Source organism: Lytechinus variegatus, chromosome 4, assembly GCF_018143015.1.
Source record: "Lytechinus variegatus isolate NC3 chromosome 4, Lvar_3.0, whole genome shotgun sequence".
In the NCBI taxonomy this organism is placed as follows: domain Eukaryota; kingdom Metazoa; phylum Echinodermata; class Echinoidea; order Temnopleuroida; family Toxopneustidae; genus Lytechinus; species Lytechinus variegatus.
The window spans coordinates 36,985,688-37,009,126 of NC_054743.1; the positions used below are offsets into that span (position 1 = coordinate 36,985,688).

The window sequence follows — 23,439 nt, forward strand, 5'->3', positions numbered from 1 at the left end:
AATTCATTTATCAATAACCCAGGGACATTTTAATTTCCGACAGCTGATTTTATTTCTTATGACTGTGTTTGCTCATTACGCGTCGTGTGACTTTTCACTAATACTAATAGATGGTTTGTTGAATCAATACCCCCACAGACCCGGTGGCAAATATTTGAAGATTATTAATGATTCGATGGAACGAGGTAATGAGAATAAATGACTATGATGGGTGTGATAATTTCATGCGGCTTTCTCGCCAGAGTAAACGTTTATTCTCGTTTGATATCGTACGCCATACCGATGGCGTCTGGCCCTCCCGGCATTGTCCTAAAAAGCAATCTTGCAGATACGCGGCTAGCTGGCTGCCAAGTGACAAATAGATTTCGTTTAAATGTTTGCAGATGTCGATCATTCTGAAGAGGTTTTTTTGTGATAATGATTCTGTCGCAACCACACTGTGTCTTGGATGTTTGAATATGATAAGAGATGAGCTCAGTGCTTACTCATGTTCTATCATCCCACCATTATCTGTCTTTCCCTTTCCCATTCATCTTTCCTAATCCATCGTTTGAATTCGATTTGCCTAACAATCGATCGATCAATCAATCAATTATTCAGTCAGTCAGTCAATCAATCAATCAAACTGTCTATCTAACTTATGTTTTATCTATCTATCTATCTACATATCTATCTATCTGACTATCTTACACGCATCTTAACTTTCTCTTTCTTGATTTATTTCTGTGTATTATGTATGTATTTATGTATACATCTATCTATCCATCTTGAATCTATTATCATCTCGTGGGTGTTGTATGTATGCATTGACGGGTATGTGGGTATGTGCCTTATTATGACACTCATGCATTTGTGTATTTTGGTAGTATAGAGATAACTCTCCACTTATGTTTCTATAGGCCCTATAACTATATATCTATTCTCTATTTATATCTCTGTTTTTATCCCATGTTTTGAGTCTCCTTCTCTTCCTCTCTTTCTCCCTCTCTCCCATTTCATCTTCCTATTGCTCTTATCATCTAAACTCTCTACCCTTTCATTTCTTTACACTTATGTGTCTTCAGGCTTTTTGGAACGAAATAACACATTGGTATTGTAGGATATTGATATGACTAATGTGATAAATCTCAATAAATTACGATGGAAAAATAAATCTATTCATCTGGACTCACTTGTTGAAGCAGAGGACAGTTTCACGTCCGATCCGGGACGCTTCTTCAGCTCTTCTGAAACTGTCCTCTGCTTCAACAAGTAGTTCCAGATGAATAGATTAATTTTCCATCGTAATTTGACTTTTCATGGATGAATCAAAACATACATCAGTTTATAAATCTCAATATATATATATATATTTCGCCTCCAAATGCCATGTTTTATTCTTTATCAAAACAATCTGTTTTTAGTGCCTGTAATTCTTTATATTGTACTGTTTGGTAGGATATGAGTAGTATGTTCAGATCTAACGTAGATAAACTACAACCACGCAGACATAGTGAGATCGGAACAATAGTATTCGAACTTTGTTTATTTTCTCTCTGGTCGAAAGGGACTCTGACGTGTATGAATAATGAAATACTTCTGCCATTCAGTTTACTTTCTTTATACTATATGGCCTTCTTCAAAGGCTCCGACCATTCAAAACCTGCATTGTATTATAATAAGCTAGCCGAAAGCTGGATCTTTAAATTACAAATCAAACTTGATCTTCAGATAATGTTTATAATTAAAACGTCATAACTGTAGTAATATTTGTACGCATGGGAAACAAGATGGATATGAAAAGAGATAGAGTTAATAAAAAGCATAGAGGAAAGGAGGAGAATAAGTGGAAAAGAAGGACCAAATACAAGTAAAACTTATAAAAGAGGAAAAGTGCAAGAATGAGTAAGTGGCAGGGAAAGACACGCGCAAGAATCAGAAGAAGGAACAGTTAATTAGATAGTGAGGAGGAGGGGGAAAAGGAAAATGAAGGGCAAGAAGGAAAAGGAGTAGTAAATAACTAAACGAGAAGAGAAGAGAAAAGGGAGAGGACGGACATTAATTAGTACTTATTAAGTGGCAATACTTTGTAAAGTTGCTAGGAGAATATACTACTACGTGCAAAATAAAAAAAGGTGAATATAAAACTTGTGCCTCGTATGAACGAAAATAAAAGTGCAAGAGAAAGACAGACAATGATAAACCTAAAGAGATGATAGATAAGGAGAGAAAGAAAATGGAGACCAATAAGTGACAGAGAGGGAGATGAAGAGATAGAAAGGAAGGATAGAGATGGAGAGGGGGAGTGATGGATAGATACAGACAGACAGATACATACATACATACATAAATAGACAGATAGATAGATAGATAGACAGATACACACTAAGAAATAAAGGTTCAAAATTGAACCCCGAAAGGTTGATGCAAAATCAGCACCCTATGGGTTCAATTTTTCAACCCCTGATTTGGGGTTCAAAATTGAACCCTGCAGTCGGGGTTCAATTTTGAACCTTCATTTCTTAGTGTGTACATATATAGATAGATATATAGATAGATAGATATATTCATAGATAGATAGATAGACAGATAGATAGATAGATAGATGAATATATTTAAACAGATAAATATATATTAGACAGGGAGATAGATAGATAGATAGATAGGTAGATAGATAGATAGATAGATAGATAAAGAGAAAATGAGATATAGCGAAGGAAAGAGAGATTGAGATAAAGACGGAACGTGATAGAGAGAGATAAATTGATTAATGAGGAAATAATGATGACATGTCAAATACAAGAATAGCGTTATGGATGAGGTGAAACAGGTCTAGTGTTCATTTATCTTGTCAAGGATGTTAAGCGCTTTATCAGCTGCAAGGTGCGTCTGACATGAAACATAATTATAATTTTCTTAAAATGAAATAGCATCTTACTTGTGAAACACCGATATTTTCAATATGCAGTTGACAGGAAACACTTGGTAGCACCCATCCTTTAATTATAAAAAAGCTAAACGATGTTAAGCAATTTGTGTTTCCATATGTTTTTGATAAAGAGGGATAGATGCGTGCAGAATTAAAACATGTACTATTTAATTGCTTGTTGCAATTTCTCATAATTTGATTTTCTAATAATCTTTCACAAATATAGTTTAGAAAGACAGAAATCATAAGGAATTTGCAAATTAAAGAGCTAGGGGTCATGCTTACAAAACCTAAAATTTGGAAAGAGAATATTAAACGATTGATTGAACGCATTTCCAATTAATTAATGTTGCATCGTAAAAATTGTAAAATCAGCGGCAATTGAGAAGAATATATCTCAACTCTCTCATTACTTTTCACCAAATCGTCTCCATAAGATTGCCAACAGAGCAACATTCACGAAGTCCTTTCTCGTGTCTTTTGAAGCATATTTCTCTTTCTCTTGCCTGAGCCATGTAAGACATTAAAATATCAATTTATGTGCAAATGTAAAGCAATATCTAGACTCTGTATTTACTCATGTGTCATGACGTTGTTTTGCCGTATCACGTGATCGAGACATCGCCTCGGGGGTGGTTGTAATATGCATTCACGTTCATGTATCGGGTTCGATCCATAAAACACCACGGGCAACAATAAGAGATACGCCATGCCACAACATAGTCCGACATCAGAGAATGGTTATAGATGAAGTAATGACGAAAAATGAAACTAGACAAACACGCTGTGACGATGCAGTTATCGACGGATGGCGGTGCATGGAGTTAAAATAAAGTACGGGTTTAAAAATGTTTCTTGAATTCTGTCTCGTGGAAAGATCTTGAAGAATGAGAGGTAAACACGGGCTTGATGGACTAAAACACACAGTTACGTGACTCGCATGAGTGATGGGGTAAATCTATAAAACCAGAGCTGGATTTCAGTACCTTCCAGATGAGGACATGTATATGTAGGTATTTAGGGGATTGGCATCGGGGCACGAATGCAAATGTTTAGTATTTTATAACTTTGCATCAGTGCCTTAAGTTCACAATATTCATATCGCCCAAGCAGATCTGTTTTCTTCTTCTTGTTCTTCTTTCTTTCTTCTCCTTCTCCTCCATTTTCTCTTATTCTTCTTCTTTCCTTCTCCTCCTCCTTTTCATACCTCCTCCTCCATCTTCTTCTTCTTCTCCCCCTCCTCATCCTCCTCCTCCCCCACCCCTCTTCATCATGTTCATTATATCCCTGTCCGATGATATCACATCCATCATATCCCACTTGGTAAATGTCTCGGAGTTGTCAGGAAAGTCCATCTGAGTTCTCATATATCATCAACACGACCTATATTATTGACCAACAGCATGATTTTACCATGTTACATCTGGCCCTCGTCTTACAAAGAGTTGCGATTGATCCAATCAATTGCAACTGTGGAAAGCCATCAAAGTCTACTTCTAAAATACATGTTTGTTAATAATAATAATAATACATAAGATTTATATAGCGCACTTTCTATCTTGATTAGATGCTCAAGGCGCTTCAGAGCAGAACAACAAAAACTATTTACATATACATGAAATACATGTCTGAACAATAAGTCAATGTCTATCAAAAAACACTTTTATACAGGTATGTTTTCAGGTTGCCTTTGAAGGTGGTCACTGAAGTCTGGGCTTACAAACTGTGTGGGAGATAATTCCACAGGCTAGGTCCTGCATGAGCAAAGGCCCGCTCCCCGCATGATTTCTTAGCAACTGGAAATAAAAAAACTCTAGATAAGAATGTAAATCCATAAATTCATTCATTTCTTGACAATTTGGTGTGTTTTCCTTTGTTTACAAAGGACATTTTGCAAATTTCCTGTAGAAAAAATTCCGACACTGATGGGTTTCCATAGAGTTAAGATCGGTTGGATTAATCGTAACTCTTTGTAAGACAGGGCCCAGAAATCCAAAGCCTAAGTTTTCCCTAGTGACAAAGCCTCGACGTCACAATACCTTGTATACCTTCATTAAATATCAAATATATATGTAAGCCGGCTTGAAGTTGTCACGGTGAACCAGCCGATTCCTCGAAAGATATTAATATTGACCGATGCAAAGTTTGAATTATATTTAGCATGACCAGAGCTCTAAATGATAAATATGTGCAATCGACAGCTCAAAGGCAAAATGTTGTTTAAGCTGATACTCAATAACTGCGACCATTTTGACGTTTATGCCAGACAGATGGGACATCAGGAGGCACATTAAACATTGACAAGTTGACAATGCCAAGAGTGATGAAAATAACTCAGCAGATGAACACTATTTTAGAAAGATGATTTGCAAGTTCGTAATGCTCTAACGTGGACGCCTGTTGCAATATTCAAAAGCAATGATTGTGAGTTGGTAATAATTATATTTTCTTCGAATTTAAAGGCAATTTTAGTCGAACAATTTCTTTAGTAGAAAAAGTTACGTAGGAATACTGTGAGTAATTGGTTTTTCTGCGTCAACAGAATGGATAAAATAATTATCTGTACTCTTAAAATAGTTGGGCAAAATTTCCAACATTTTACCATATATATATATATAAATATATATATATATATACATATACATATATTTATATACACACACACACACATATATATATACAGTATATATATATATATATATATATATATATACATATATATATCCAACATATATATGTATATACAGTATATTACCAACATTCATTACGCAACACAGTGGACAGTATATGTTCCCAACATTTTAAGTGTGTGTCATTTTAATCAGGAATTGAAATATTATCAATACCAAATATGACCATCGAAAATGACTCGTTTATATCACCTCATGGATACACCCGTCTCCAACACTGGCTGACTCAGTATTTAACTATAGAAGTTCACAACCTTTATCATGTTTGTCCTCTTCAAGCATCCTACTTGGACACGGACATAACATTTGGGTTGAGATGTGAAAGCATTTACCTGTCATTTCTGGCCCGCACGCCACTTTTCATCAGTTCCAAAATGTAATAATGAATGCAAAATCTTCGCGCACGTGCTGGACCAAGAGTGCAGCTTGCAAATAAAACACCGCTGTCCTTCCCACACATGGACAGTTTGAACAACACGTCCGTATTCTTACATGAGGCGAAATGTATTATTAAAGAAAAATACAAAATATTAGGAATCCTGTATTTTGTATTTAATCTTCACTATGAAAAATGGGGGGGGGGTACCATTTTGTGCCCTTTTGGTGTATAATCGCAAACATAGCCAAAGGCCCTTAATCAAGGGCAGAAATCTCTCCCCAAAGGTAGGAGGAACCAGGGGCTGGAAAATTTGACAATTACAAAAAAAGGTTATCACCCAGTACGTAAGGTCATCTCGCCCAAAAGAAATGTTTTATTTCGGTTTTGAATAATGTATTTCTTTCCATTATAAAAGACCAAAAAACAGGAGGGGACATCTGATATTGTGTCCCCCTACTATTTTGGATAGGGGGACTCGTCCCCCTCCCCCCCGGGATTTCCGCCCATGCCCTTAATGATACATGTATTAATGTATGCAACTTTGCATCCAACGATTTATCACGAACCTTTGAGCTACGTAGGTGCGTAACCATTTGCGAAGCCATATGTATAGTGCACAATTTTACCTTTTTGGAAATTCTTGCACCCCTTAGATGCTTGCAGTGGAACCCTGCATATAGTGCGCTGATTAAAATATTTTTTGAGAGTGTGCAAAATTTGTTAGATAACACTCCAAATATGTACTGCCTATGCGGTGTATGTTAGGTGCAATACCATTTCTTCATTTTTCCTTTGAGACCCACGAACATTATAATTTAACCCAGTTTATTAATTTTGTAGAATAAGCACTTCATTATGTATCGCTACACAAGATCAAACATTTGAATATCAATGACTGCAAATAATCTTTGGAGAATTCAGTAAGGGTTTCCTCGGTTTACTCAGAAAATAAAATCAACGCCTTGAAGCAAACTAGGGAGGCAGTGTCAAAATACTTGGATTATGCGATAGAACAGGTTGGATCAGCTGCCGTGTCCATCTCTCGGATGCTATTTACCTAAACCTCTTCAAATTCAATTCTCTGACTTATTCTAGGCAAACCTGTGAAAACTTAGATATACACGAGTGATGTGACTTGCCAGGGGGCTTTTCCAACCTTCCTTGAATTGCATCCGAATGCTTCTCACACAGATGTACAGTACATCCACTCAAACTTGGACTCTATTCAACATTTGTATCCGTGTAACCTCTACGAACATTTGTAAAGACAATAAAACACAACTGAATTGAAACATTTTTTTGTACTCAATAACATCAACAGCAACACAGTACATTGAAATCATGACTTGCTGTGTACCGTCAAACATTTTTTCTTTCACAATGTTCTTTTCGATATTTCAAATGTGAATAGGCACTATCTAAGAAATAGAGATTTTTGCTTTGTATTTCTTTTGTTATTTTCTGTGAATATAGGAATAATTTCCGAGTAACATATCCTGTTTGGTCATTTCTTAGACATCCCATGAAACATCCCTCGAGATGGAGTATTAGTATAATGAGATTTCTCTTGAAGCCAATTTAATGTGGATGGTATTTAATATGAAATACAGCGCATGTACATGTGATGATAAGTTTGAAGACATTTAAACATTATCATCTTGCCATCAGGGAGCAGACGTTTACACTTTATCAATGAGTCCCAAATACAGGTATGCAAAGATGGTCACTATTCAAGGCATAATGAAGCATTAGATGGATTCAGAAAAGGATAACTATTTTGCAGGAAGCATTAAATAGGTGTATTAAGGTATCGTGCAAAGGTTTTAAGCTGTGCAATAACCACAACCAAAGATGTTACTATTAGAGCGCCGCGAAGCGCTCTAACATCTTTACCACAACTGTCAAATATTCTGTCTCTCAATAAAGCCAGGCATTCATATTCTTTCATAGGTATACATGGGCTGTATTGATGTAAACATACATGTATTCAGTATGTTGCATCCTTTTGTTGTCGACGAACAGTCACCGAACGTGCTGTTGTCAAGCCCCTCATTATGGTTTTGAAAGGCAAGAGCGAAAAATCGTCGGCGGAAATGTTTTTTTTTTATGATGATTGCAGTCGCCAATCGCTTTCATTTAAGGAGGAGATTGGTGCAAAATCCACTAATTGTTTGCTCGGTCGATTCCTTGACCCGAAAATTGCACCAATCCTTTTCATTCCCCAACACATTAATCCTCGCGCAAATTCGGTCTAGTTAGCCCCATTGAGAAATGTAACCTGCAAAGAAACTATGATAATGGGTATCTGGGGGTCCGGGCATGTTTGGTGCGGATAATAGACTGGTATCGATTTTTAGATGATCCAGGTAACAATTCAAGGAAGCAATTTCAGCCAAGAAAGGATCAATATCTTAACGGTATGATTGCGTCGAGCCTCGTCATTGGTGTGACGATGTGTGAAAAGTTTGCTTTGAAATGTATGGTCCCTGTAAAGGTGTTGACCTACGGGAAACACTTATTAGATGCTGAGCAGAAACATTGTGAGAGGAGTTCAATCGTCACCATTTCATTGCAGAGTATAATCATTTGTCAATGTTCTTGCCTTCTTTACTTTCACTCAACAGGGTCACAGAGTGAGCAGGACTACACATTGGGGGTTCGCCCAGCCCCCTCCCTGGAAAAAAGTAAATGTTCCGTCCATTCTACTTCCAAAGTCGATCAGTTTTGTCGACGAGAAGCATTTCGTGACAAAATGTACCCCCTTAAAAATATAGCTTACACGGTCTTGTGTAGACACGATGAATTTAATAAATATTAGCATTTGCATAGCAAGATATTGCATGGAAATGATAATTCGGCCATTCTAAAGTATACATGCAGCCATTCAAGTGTCTTTTTTCTTCAAAAACTCAAATCCTATTCTAGGAAACAAAATTATGATCAACACATTGTTACGAATATCTGCTATAGGCAGTTAGAGGAACGTCTAAATCACAATATCAAAATATGTGTTTGGAATAGTTTCAGGTTGTATTGTAAGGGAAGGATTGAGCTTTGAGTTACCTGCTCTTGTTTGATGACGTCAGTAAGACCATTAACCAATCAATGAAAGCAATTCATCAGTCTTTGATAAATTACAACCGGTTCAATCTAATGATTGTGTACAAAAGACACTGCTCTTGACATCGATTTCGCATACCCTTTTTTCACAATTTGCACAACACATTCACGACACAATCTCGTCGATTCACGAGGAAAGTTAGATTACGAAAAAAAAGTTTTGCCATTTTGAATGAAGTTAACTTGATAAGGATCACGATATTATTAACTAAAAATTTTTGCTTTTGCTAATTGGTAGTGTCTCATTCTATAATTCTCACCAGGGCCTGTAACATATACTGTATATTCTCTTGAAATGACCCCCCCAAAAAAAAATACCCATATAAACACATCATTAAATGCAATTGTAATTTATTTTTTATCATAATGAATTTTAAAAAAGAACACATTTTGAGCTTAAATGGGGCAATGAAGATGATAAAGTGGAGGAATAAAATTATATTTCTTTATTATCAAAAAGCATTTTAACAACAGTTCCAGAAATTCTCACTTTGAAGAGGGGCGAGGGGCTGACCAAAGTCGGGGGAGGGGAGGGGGGGGGGTAAAGTGTAAACCGACCAAGAAGGGATGTGGGCAGAATAGGGAGTTTCAAAAAAAGGTTTTTGGGGGACATCAATCACATGACAACCAGCCAGACGTCGTGAATTGCTCATTTGCAGTCTGGTTAACACCTTGTTAGTTGATGCTTGACTAATGCATATATTGTGGCTTTCCTTACGTAGACGACCCCTGATGTTCTTTTATACATGCACGGATTATACCTGTAGGTCACAGATCAATAGGGAACGAGACTGTGCCGAATATATATAAGAGGGCCGTCTGATAGAAAATAACAAGACACGTAAGAACCATTCACATGATGTACAAGAATATTGGTAACATTTTTTAAAGCAGTCTAAAGCAATAATCTATTACAAAAAGATCTTTGAAAAGGGAACCCTTTTTTCTCTTTTTTGTTCGTCATCTATATATTCTAGCATGTTAATTACATTTTGAAATCAAATATAAAGTCATTAACAAAATAATGAGGAAATGAAAATATTGGAAAAGGAAAATGGTGAAAAATGAAATTAATCATACTCACGCAAAGTCTGCATTTTGCAAAATTGCATTATCATTTTAAAAAGGGCAACAATTTTCACTGACTCGCGATTATTGTTAAATATTTTTTTCCCCCATACCCTAATAATAATGTTTATGGCGCCACAGTTACGCCACAGTTAAGTAAAAAAGCGGCAATAATGATTCGTGTCGTGAAAAAAGAAGATATTTCCTGTTCAATGAGACGACCGAACATCCGTATTAGATGAGGGGGGAGAAGAAAAAGAGGAGTTTATGTCTATATACATTAAATTCAATTTCAGATCAAGCGGGGTATGCGAAGAGCGTTGCCAATGATTACGGTAGCTTCGAAAAATCAACTCCAAAGGAACGAAGAAATCGTGCGAATGAATCCGATCACATGATGTCATAATGGGGAGACGACATTTGGGCATTAAGGAGACACAATTTGGTATTCAAATAAGTGTGTTGTAATGTGACTTCACGCATTACTGGCTCAGGCCCCGCTAACATGAAGGGGGAAAGGATGAGGGAGAAAGAGAAAGGAAAAGAGAGAGGAAGGGAGCATGTGAGAAAATGTTATCTCGGGTGGGTTTAACGCGGATTGATCCAGATTCCATGCTCGAGTTTCCCCAAATTGGAAACGAGCCGTGACCCCTTTTAAGGAGGAGTCATTAAGATGGGATCTAGCGTGGGGCGTATACACTCATGGGATTTAGCAGCCCGTCTCAATTCACGTCTAAATATTTATTTAGAATGTAAGATAATCCGACTGATCGCATAACTAAAAGAATCAATTTGAGTTGCTTTAACAAAAATAAGTAACGACTCTTCTATCGGTAGAAAATTATTGTGTTCTTCTTGGACTTGGGAATCATTTCAAATTTGGTTGTCATGCCGAAATGTAGCAGACGAACGTCACGAACGACGCCATTTTGTCTCGGGTTCATTCACGCTCCAAACGAGAATGGTTTTCAGATTATACTTTCAGAGTTGATCAGATCATGGGTTCCGTTAATTAGCTGACATAATCGAACAGTTTTAGCTATTTTCAAACCTGCAAACCTACCCCAATGATATATGAATATCTTAACTACTGGATAATCAAAAAGACTCAGCAAATTATTTGTTTGAATGTTTGAACATTTTGAGTGTGCGTAAAACCAACCTAAATGTAAAAGGGTTACAGATTTTTTTTTCTTAAATCTCAATTTTTGACACAATTCTCAAACAAATTCCTACACAGAAAAAAAATCCACATAATCTTATACATCTGGGTGAACATCATTTTATGGTTGTTCGTTGGCAGTTTAAAGAGAGTTAAAACAATTATTATGTATTGAATGCAATCATCAATGTTCAATTTCAACAAACTTTAGAGATTGAACATTTCTGTTAAAAATGGTAATCTCTATTGTTTAAAATTCCCGATCGGTGCGCATAGCAAACAAGGTTGTATAAACCCCCTTTTATGTGCATTTTTTTTGTTCATGAAAGTGTCCTTGTTTTATATAATCAATGGTGTTCAGACTCCGTGTGTCAACAATTACTGCGGCCATAAAAACAAACTTTTTTCGTGCTCCAAAGCCCGTAAAAATAGTTTTGTGTGTTAACCAATGGAATAGCGAACAGTGGTGGGCGCCATGTTGCTATTCTATCAAGTGGTTAGCACTCCCTAGGGAGTATCTCATAATAAACAGTTTTGAAGAGATCGAATCGATATTGCTAGTCGATAGTCGATAAAAGGTGCATATTGTCGCTGAATCGAAACACTTGAAGAACATAGAGCACATAATCTATTGTGTATCCATGAATAAATAAGATACTCTTAGGGAATAAGAAATTCGCTATTATTTATATCCTTTCAAGGTAATCAAATATTCAAAGATTAGACTATAACCGATTCTTAAGACCTTTCCTTTTAGCGTTTTACAGAAAGCCCTCTTGAAAACCATCTTTCCTTTTTAATAATCAATGTGTGGAAAACTCTGTTGAAAACCACTTAATACAAAATAATGCCAGTGTTTAACCACATGGTTCTCTTGTCTGCAACGTTATTACGAATAGGGGTATTTTATAAAACCATGTGGATCATTAAACACCTGCCATTAGATCAAAGATTATGCGTTTGTAGTTCCAAGGACAGATGTAAATAGTTTAAGAAGATGACAAAACAGAAAAAAAAGGACAGCGGAAGATGAAGCCGAGACAGAACACGAAAGAACCTATACATTAAGCAGAGACAAGCAAAATAAGGGTCCGTTTTATATAAGAAAAATATGAGGGTCCGTTTTATATAAGAAAAACATAATAATAAGGCAAAGTTTTTAGGTTGGCCTGAAGCTCGAAATTTGCTCGAATATAAATTTCACATTGAGGAAGTGAGGGTGTATATTTGTGTGTGTGCGGGAAAGAGAGATCGAGAGAGAGAGAGGGGGGGGGTGTAGTCTGCGGTACAGACCCCGATTGAAACTTTGATCAACAAGTGTGTCTCCACGCAAGACTATAGCACATACAAAACTTGCTGTTTCAATCCTGAGCGAGAGAGCCTTCAGTACACAAGGCATGAGTATAGGCTGCACATTCAGACCCATAACATGAGTGAAGGGTTTGCCCAGCAGACTAAGGGGGGGGGGTGTCTGTGGGGGTAAAATCTAATATACATGATATGAGTGCAATCAATCATGGACCTGTTTCCAATTAGTTACTGGTTCTTATCGGCATTCCACTAATATATATTAAGATATTTTTACAGACGCGTCAAATCTCCTTTGTCGACCATATATATTGTCGACTATTATTGTTGACGGACGCAATTTTCAACATATAACCGAAACGGGGACAAACGAGCTAATAAACTTGATGGTATATTGGCCTCTTCCCGACCAATACCGCTTGAAATAACGTTATAAAAATAAAAACAAAAATATGGCCTCCTGCAGAACCTGTATCTGGATACATAAAGCGCTTCCCTGGGTATAAACTTCGATAGCGGCAGATCCATTATGCAAAAGCAATGTCACTATTGATACGGAGTCTCACTAGGCTTCTTTAAGTCTGTCCTTTTCCTCCATTATGGAAATTGAATCAGGAGGTAAAAGCCGAATGTTTCCAAATAGATATCTTTCATTAGGGAGGGATCGTGCATTGACTTTGATAAGCTGAATTGAGAGAAAGACGAGACAGTGTGTACTGCGAAGCATATACATAGTCATAAGTTTAAAAAAATAAAAGTCGGACAGAGGTTTCCGGTGAACTCAAATTTCTAAATATGTCGCGGATTATATCAAGAAGTGTCATAAGAAAGTCCCGTGGCATATTTCTGTGTGGCGGATTTAATAATCATCCAAGAGCGACAAAGAACTACTTTATTATGGTTATTGTTATTATTTTACTAACGGCAGTCCCGAAGGAGAGGACAGATTTGATTTCGGAGTGACACTACTTTCTAGACATTATTCCCTGGACATATTATTTATAAATATTGAAGAAAGTAAGATGATCTTTAAGTTAACATGATGTATATTTCTATGTATGCCACTAATTTGACAACGTCCAAGAAATCTTTGATACTCCTAAAGAATATAATATGGTCTTTTTTACAACTCACAACTTAAGAGGTCGACTTTCCATGTAACCGTTATCAGTTCAATAAGACTAGGCCCATATTCATTACCATGTAAATGGATATCTTGTTTGTCTGTAGGCATCATCGAATACTCCAAAATTAATTTCCCATTCATGGAAAAATGGCATTATTCAGATAAATATAAACTGCAATGTCAATATCAATATCCCAAGTTATTATTTTAAGTATGTAATGTAAAGCTAAAAAGGTTGGGGTCGCAGCGCATGCAGGCATGTTGTCACTAAGCATGACCATGTTTTACGGGCGATGTGATGCTGAGAATTCCAGTATTAAGAAAATGTATTTCGACTCGTTTAAAAAGGGATCAAAATAGTAAATACGTGTGTTTAATACAATAAATACTTTTAAAACTACCATCATTATTTTGTACCTCTATCGTGTCTTTCTTTGAGAGAAGTACCATAGTAAGGTTGCTTAAAAAACAATAAAAATGAAGTTGATGAGGACATTAGGGCTACAATGAGTTTATTTATTCATTTTTATTTTATTTACTTATTTTATTCTTTATTACAGGCCAGGACAGGTATCCTCTATTAGAAATACAATATACAAACGACAAAAATTATCATACAACCTAAACAAATATACGGTCTATGAAAGCCAGAAGAGAAAAAACGAACAATCACCTTGTCAGCATTGGGAATTGCAAAGGGATATCACTGGCGTAAAGATGAGGATTTTACCCCCTCCCCTATATAAAAATGAAAAATAATAATAAAAAACGAAGCGAATTTCACGACCCCCCCCCAAAAAAAGAATAAAAACACACAAAAAGAAAGGGGTGAAATATGTTTTTTCTGAATACTATGTAAAACCTGCCACAAAATTGATATTTTTTGTTAAGAAATTGACAATTTTCGCTCGCTTTCAGCTTTTTAAAAGTGTTGCTTCAACAGCCAGGATTGTAATCCTCATTTTTTGGGGAGGGTCATGTATCATGCACAAATGAATTTCTTAAGTGTTTATGTATATATTTACGAAAATTCCTCACGTTCCCTTTTTATAATTTTTTAAAGTTATTGACGTTTTTTTCCTTAAGAGAAAACAATTTAAAGGAATATTCCTTGTCCTTCAAGAAACACGTTCATTCTATTCCGATTACTGCGGGACTCCACATACAGCTTCAATGATTGTGTGTAAATGAGTTTTTAATCACTTGTCACTCGTCATGACAAGATGATCAGAAAAAAATCATTTCGAACACGAGAGGGCTCTACAGGTGACCTCCTTTACAAATTCGAAAGGCCTGCTTCAAAGAGAATTTTTGGAAACATCTTCAAATGTTCAACCAATTTCATACTGTATTCAAATGCAACAAGACGAACAACTGAAAAGGACTTATATGTAGGCCTAATGGTTCTTTTTACTTTCAGCCGTTTCTCTAGTCCTTTTCAAGAGGTTAAAGCTGCCCTTATCTTATGGTTAATTGGCTGAGTATGCGAGCAATACAAAACTGCGTTTATTTCAGATTGTCGTGTTTACCATCGGCGAGTGTATTTTGTAAGTTCCATTATCGTAAACATTATTGTTAAGGTTGCCATAATGATTATTGTTAGTGTTATTTTGTTCTTTTTTGTAATTTTTCTATATAGTTGTGAGGAGAGACATTTGTTATTTCTATTGTTCGATAACTTTTTTTCTTTAAACGTTCAACTTTTTTCTCGGCTACCATCCTAAAACCGCAATTTTGTTGTTTTAGGTTGTTTTTTGTCGTTGCGGGGATGGGAAATCCCGTTTTCTGCTATTACCTTTTTCGTATTTTTTTCATATCTCATACCAAAGCAGAGAGAACAAAGAAGAAATTTCAGCTTGATAAACATGATGAAGAATATTTGTTTGTCGCCAATACACCAACACAAGATTTTTTAGGAATGAACGAAGACTTTTGACGCTTTCAATACAAAAATTAAATTGTTGATCGATTTTGATATGATATTCTAAAAAAGTGTCGCCTTAACCCTTTTCCTCTCCTTTTCTTTCCTTTTCTCCTTTTTTAGTCTTGATTTCTTTTTTTCGGGGGGGGGGGGGTTGATGGGTAAAGAAATTCCTCGGCCCCCAAGCCCTCATCTATACACCGGTGTGATGTATATGCTCATTGCTCGTCATTAAAGCGTGGGATTATTTATAATGCTCCTTGGGTTTTTGCACCACTGGGAGTTACTAACGAGTCGGATTTCTATACCGACGGATGCATTCAACAAGAGGCGTTTATTTCCTAGATATTTTTCCGGTATACTCCTTCCAGGTTACTGGCTCTTTTGTAGGGATAATTGAAATGAACGCCACAAGTATTTTGGCGGTCATGAGGACCAAATCATCTTTCTTAAAAAAACAAGTCGAAAAAAGTATTTTTTGAGCCGAATTAATGGACAATTAATTAACTTATTACTCATGCAATAATATATAGTTTGAAAACTGGAGGTTAATGAATACCAATAGCATAACAGTTAGCTACTGCCTTCAAACAGCAGTGTACCGATAAGGGTCTAGGGGGCTTGCCTCCCCCAACCCCCACAAAATAAATAAAATGCGACCAAGAAAAAAAAGAAAGAAAAGGACAGAGAAGAAAGGGTGAAATATTAAATTAGTGTCTGAATGTTATGTCTAATATCTGTCACAAAATTTGATATTTGCACTTAAAATATCGACATTTTTGCTCGCTTGCTTACACTTTTTTTTTAAAGAAAGATTGCCGATACTCCATTTCTGGCCACCTCAAAATGTGGGCCCATTACGCCCTTGGAGCTAACGTCAATATTCACCCCGCTATGCAAAGAGGAAGTAACTTCTGGCCTCCGAGAAGAAAGGGAAGGTGAGGGAACAAATCACTGCTTTTATCATATCATGACTGTACCATTCTCATCATCAATCCTGGTTTGGTAGATGAATAGGCCTACACATCAATTCCGCTATATCATGTATATATTAGACTTGAATGTGAATATCAAACGACACCTTGCTTAGCTAAACGACAACAGTGAAGGATTATATGTCAGTTTTAATTTGAAGAGATCTTCCTTAGAACATGTAGAAGGAGCCGAGGAGGTTGGGATGAAAAGGACAGGAGAGAGAGAGAGATAGATGCTGAGTGGAGGTAAGAGAATAAAGGGGGTATTGAATGGTTCTAATATGGATAATAACCCAGCCTTGATTTTGAATCACGTTACATGATGATACGAGTATTTTTGGGGGTGATAACGCCTCTGATGCTTTCCGGCTCACATCTTCCGTGATGTCTCATCCGATGGGATGGCCAAACTCGGGATGCGGTACCATGGTAACGACCTTAGGAGGGAAGACAGTGGCACCGCTTTCCTCTCAATTTACACCCATCCATGCAATCTGTAACTTATACAGCATCAAAATCTAATCACATGTTAAGATGGAGTCTGGAAAGCAAATGGCTGTTTGAGAAAGTCATCAGCCAAGGAGCAGCCAAAGGATTTCCTCTGAACATCTGATTAAAACCAAAACGATAAAAATAAAACGACCATGGCAACACACCAACTGGTCAATATGTCACAGTGAATGTTACAATGATTGTATTAACCAAGAGAATGGATGCATGGTACAGGTGTCCTATGATTGTAAACCTTTATTGAAACACAGTTGCTTTAACAATGTGCGTTACACAATCAGAATGTACACACAATATTTGTTTTGGTTTTATGAAGTTGCTATCGAAACTTTTCACTTGAAACCTTTTAATCGTCTCTATGACAGGGGCATGGCTGGGATTAATTATTCTAAAACTAACGACCTAGCTTACGAACCTGGTGATGAGTCACATTTTTTGTTATATGAATTGACCAATTCATCACTCAATGAATTATATATAAAAGACATCATAACCATAATGGCTGTGCGTAATTAGAGTCTACTTCTATTCTGTTCTCGTGCCTCTACTGATTTAGCTGCTGCTACTACCACAGTCTTAACAAATTATCCCAAAATTAATTTTCACTTTTTTTAAATACTCGGTATAAGTTGCGGGTTAATGCAATACACATCGTAGAAAACACATCATCAATCAAGTAAGAGTCAATCAAAGGTTGATCGCGCAAGATAATAAAAAAATTATCATTAATATTCACTGCACAGATATGTTTTTCCTGGAGGACATTACAATGGATTCAAAGCCGAAAAACAAACCCATTAACGACTATTACCTTTGCAATAAGAATAGTGATTTGACTAATAATACGAGAGGGAGAGATTATCGTCACTCTCCTCGCGTAATGTGTCCTCGAACAGATATGATCGAATAAACATTTTTTTTCCAACAGTCTCATCCCTTACGCTGCTCAATCATGTTTCTGGAAATGCATTATGAAATTGGAAGTTGACTCTAACTCTATATCCTTCTAGTTGCTCGGGCCTAATCACAACTGGCAGGCCATTGATATTCATTCGAGCCAACCCATTGCTCAATTTTTAAATTTGATATTGGAGATTGACAAAAATGAATGAATATGACTGACAATCTAACACTGATTCTAGGGAGGGTACCTACTGAACTTACTTTTTCCAAATTGGAAAGATATATCACCACTATGGAACTAAATTTTTACTGGCGGAAGAATTAGGGTCATTTTACTCTCTCAAGTGATGAATTTCGTCCCGTCAGGTGTAGTATTCATAAATGCTGATTTATTTTTAAAATGAGCCGGTCGAGGTACCTTTTTCTGGTCATATATGGTCTGTCACACATTTATCCTATCCACTGGTAGTAATTATTCACCCCCCGAATTTCTTCCTTATTTTTCATGATTTCTTGTTAAGTGCAACTTTAACACACGAATCTATGGGAAATGAATTAGGCCTGTGAGCCCTTTTGGACAATGGCATTTTCTCCGTGTGTCTTCTTATATGTTAAGGTGAAATGAATTAAACAAACAAAAAATGAAAAAGAAAAACATTGATGCCTAGAAACGATTCTTAGCAACTCACAAATTAACTGCACAGGAACATCAAGGAAACATCAATTACCGATTGAAAGTCATGGTACGTTCGCCTGCGCTGCGGATTTCCTGGTACAGCTTGACAAAACTAGCTTGATATCTAATCCATTATAGCTTGGTGCAAATCTTGCACCATCGAATTACACACTTATATCTGATTATCTTCTGAAGATGTAGACATAGACAATAATTGTAGGCCATTGTATAATATCTTGGTAAGACCTAGAAAGGATATATCGGTTACCTATACCAACGACAGGCAATTTTATTTTAACGTCAAATGCCAACTTCCAATTTATTCCAAGGTATCCGAGGTACAGTGTAAATAAGAAACATACAATGTAAACATAATTTTTACACTGGTTTTCCATAGCTTTAGTACACAATTAGACTAAGATCTAAGTTGAACTTGACTTTTGAATACAGGCCACTGTATCTAATCAGATTCAGACCTATATTTATTCAGCTACTAGAACACGATATGAAATTCAGGAACAACTACAGCAAACGAACATTGGTATCCTGTGTTCCTGTGGCAAATTTGAAATACGTCGACAATATTTCTTTTAGAATATCATTGCATTTTTAATGTCAGTGAGGTAAATTCCAATAGACCGTTATTTTCATAAAGAAATGATGAATAAAATGAACATTGTGACTTGTCGAATTTCAAGAGCAGGTGGATTTTCTGTCGAATCTGTTTAGAGGAACGATGAATTTTTGATGACTGTGAAAACAGTTTTCAGGTGTTTTTACACATGAAGGTAAACATGTACCTCCACAGGGATTGAGAACCCAATCTGTTCAGGGTACGTCACCATGGTAACCACCGTGTTAGTGTAGTTTCCTACAGCCACTTAGACCTGCGACCTTTTAAAAAGTTAAAAAATTTTGATTCCCTTTTCAAATAACACACATGTATCAATAAATTTGTATGTTTCCTTTTAATAATATATGATCGACATGGAATATAACTTATGAAGCTTCTCTTTCACATTATCTGACGCTCTGTCTCTCTTTTTTCCTGAAAATAAAATGAAAATGATACCTACACTTTTTTTAAGTCTATAAAAAGTTTTCATCCCCAGAAATATACGGTTGTTTTTCCTGCAAAAAAAAAGATATCTATGCTATGCAGACTAAATGCTAAAATTGTGAACCATTTTTTGACGAAATCCCAAGCTTGGCGAAACACCACTTTATATGAAATTTCGACATTAGCCATGTTGATTATCATTTCTGTGATTTTATCACCTTCGACCTGCCCAATTGGACGGACAAATTGATAAATCAGGATTTTAATTTGAAGTGAAAGGTTAAAGGTTGCTTACCGGCCCGTGTTGCCTCGAAGCTATCGTTGTGTTGTATATATCTTATATCAGCAGACAACGTTGAGGTATTATCCATTGCTGATCTCATCGTTTTCCCGACGCGATCAACAGCTAGCTTGAAGGCAGCCTCTTCGGGACTCCCTGCCATATGTCTCGGGAATATTCCACCTGTTCGGGAAAAAATGAATTTAAGATAGTTGAGGCTTTTAAGGAACTTTATTCAGAAATAGAAATTGGACATTGAATATCTTATGTATTTCTGTTTACTTTGGAGTTGGCTTGAATTGATATCAGGTTTAAGTTACTTAAACATGATTTTATATACAAATGGAGATTCCTTCAGTACTACAAGAATGACCTTGTGGTATAGGACCTACCCGGTAATCAGTAGATGGCAGGTTCAACATCCCGGTCATTCCTGTCAAGCTTTTTGGCCAACTCCTTTTCTCAGATCGAGCGTGTACTATAAGTCACTGGGTAAATGCCAGTAATGTCTTAACATTAAAGGTAAATGCCAGTTTTGGTAACGATATCAAAATGAGATCGTACAGAATTCAATGAAATGACCACCAAAGTGTCTGTTTGTATAAATAAGAAATATTTGCCAAAGGATTCTGGAAGAAATTGTGTAATTGCTGAGAAATTAGCAAATAAGCACAGGATTCAGGTCAAGCGTCGGGCACGACATTCAAAGCAATAATAATACACTGTCCCACGTGCGCTTGTCTGTGTTGGTGATCTTCAGTGTGAACATTTTTCAGCGTAGATTTCAAGATTTCACAAAGTTCAGTTTATGTAACTGTATCAGATCTGGATCCTCGATGATATACTGACAATTAAGCCTGGTTTTACAGACTTTCTCATGAAATCAGTGTTTACTGCAACTACTGGCATTTCTCTTTAACTTCCACCTCTGCAAGCCAATAACCGTCCAAACATGAATGGAGAAAAGGAAAGCATTTTCTCTATTTTCGCATGAAAATTGTTCATTTATATACCCATTTAGTGTTCCCCCAAGTTTGCTTGTAAAAAAAAATCGTCACTTCAATATTCTTTGAATGATATCACTGGACTATAAAGCTCGATTGTAACCCAACAATCAATTTCCAATTTTGATTCTCGAAATACAGGATCTTGCCAACGACAGGCTTTGGAAGAGATTGTTTTCATTTGCGTAATGGTCCCCTGTTTGCTCAATTTCACTGTTGTTTATTGGGATGGATTTTTATCAAGTATTATTCTGCCACGAGCTACACATTCTGTGCCACCTACCTGTTTTCAGGGCTCCCTAGCAGAAAGGTTTGCAATCGATTGCTAAATGACAACGGCCAATCATGGACCTTATGGCATGCCACGAAGCCAATCAGATTGTTCTCTCAAATTTACAATCGATCGCAAAACTTTGTGATACGGAGCCAAGAGATCATGTTCACTTCATTGCAAAATAAAAGGTCAGACTTTTGAAAGTTAATAAATGTATACTGTCCGTATGGAAACCTTTGAATTGCCCTGGGACATAAGAAGCAGACATTACACTTCGGACATTATTAGTATAGCTATGACGTGGCAGTCAGCAGAAGAATATATCTCCTCTTCAAAACGTTTTCATCAAATGACTTGCTTGAAATGCACTGTTAACCCACCCCCCCCGATTTTACCGAAAAAAGAAGATTTTGCAGAAAGCAATAACAGAATCATTGCAATTTAACAGAACATGTCTCTTTGAAAAGGAGAAAAGGGTATTTTCTTAAAGAAATGTGTAAGGTTCCATACACCAAATACCAATTTCTTGTAAGATTACGCAGTCTGGTAACATAACAGGAGACTGTGCTGCAGGAACTGCTTTTATTCTAAGGATAAATTTTCTAACAGTTTGACATGACGTAAGGTCCACGTTCGATTCGGAAACAGATTCGACTTAAGAAAATTTCCAGCCAACAATAAATATGCTAGAGAAATCTGTTGCTATGAGTGTAGGTTAATTTCTAATACCCAATACCGTGTGTGTTAGCTCAGTTGGCAGAGCGTCCGTCTCACAACCGGGGGGTCGGGAGTTCAAACCCCGGCCGCGTCAGATCAAAAGACGTTAAAAGATGGGAGTTTCTGCTACAATGTACCCTGTTTGGCGTTCAATGATTAAAGGGATAGAGCCTCGTCGATCTGAGGCTACACAGTGGCTGCCGGGCCCACGATCAATTGGGCAAAGCAAATTTTCGGAGTATTTTATTTCATGTCTATTTCGAAAAACAAAATATGGATTTTTCATTTTTTTTCGTTTTTCATAATCATAGACAAGAAAGCTGCTTATAGTTCTAATTTGATATCAGTTGCTGCTATAGAATGGGTATCGTGCATAAGTAATTACCGACGCATGGCCAGCAATGCATGCATCCGGTAAATTTGCCATGCGTCCGGTAATTACTTATATGTAATTACCGGACGCATGGCAAATTTACCGCATGCATGCATTGCTGGCCATTGTTGTAAAAAATGATGATTTTCGCTCCCCAAAATACACTATTCTATAAAACAAATGATGCACAGGGATGTTCGTGCATCGGTGGGACTATGCTCACAAAACCTGCCGATGCACTCACATCTGTGTATCATTAATTTTGTGTAATCATGGACCTATTACGAATTCGTAATAGGTCCATGGTGTAATGAACGGGTGACAAGGTTTCTTGAGGAGAAAAGTATTTTTTTACAAACAGGTAAATTAATAGGGGAAAACAGTTTTGCACTGTACATTACATACCACTTCAAGACCAAAACTTGGCAATTTTGAAGATTATCAATTCCATTGTACACCGCAAGTGGTAATGGTGTTGTACTTTGGATTGATGAAAAACGTCATGGTAGTAGGGATTGGCGGTCTGAACGCATCCGTAGCTCAAGTGCGTAAGTGCGGACTTTTCGCAATTACTAGAGAGAAACTCTATACAGCGCACCAATTCCTTTGGAAATGCAAGTCGAATCACAACGGAGAGCTGAGACCCTTTTCTCGAAAGTTGTAGGACATGGACAGCATCGGAATCTTTTGACAACCACATGCTTCCCTTCGTCCGGTGCAAATCTTCGGGTGATCTGCTGTCCCAGTCCACCAACTTTCGACAAAAGCCTCATAGTGATTTCGATTGCATTTTCAAAGGAATCGATACGTTGTAAAGAGTTTTCCCGTAGTAAATGCGAAAACCACCTATTTACAGAGGACGAGAACGTTCCCAAGAAAACCATAGAGAGAGAGAGAGAGAGAGAAAATGATCAACCGCATCAATACCAACACTCCTTCCGCGCATGCGTCTTCTACAGTACATTTTCATAATGTTCATTGCTTTT

The 23,439-nt window shown here is 36.8% G+C and overlaps 1 protein-coding gene across 1 annotated transcript in view; it reads right to left on the reverse strand.

Moving 5' to 3' along the window:
- Positions 1–23,439, reverse strand: part of LOC121412961 (glutamate receptor ionotropic, kainate 2-like) — a 67,086-nt gene that overhangs the window by 40,190 nt on the left and 3,457 nt on the right. Inside the window, exon 3 of the mRNA XM_041605723.1 lies at positions 20,101–20,268. Coding sequence (XP_041461657.1) covers positions 20,101–20,268 — 168 coding nt within the window. The remainder of the gene's footprint in view (positions 1–20,100; positions 20,269–23,439) is intronic.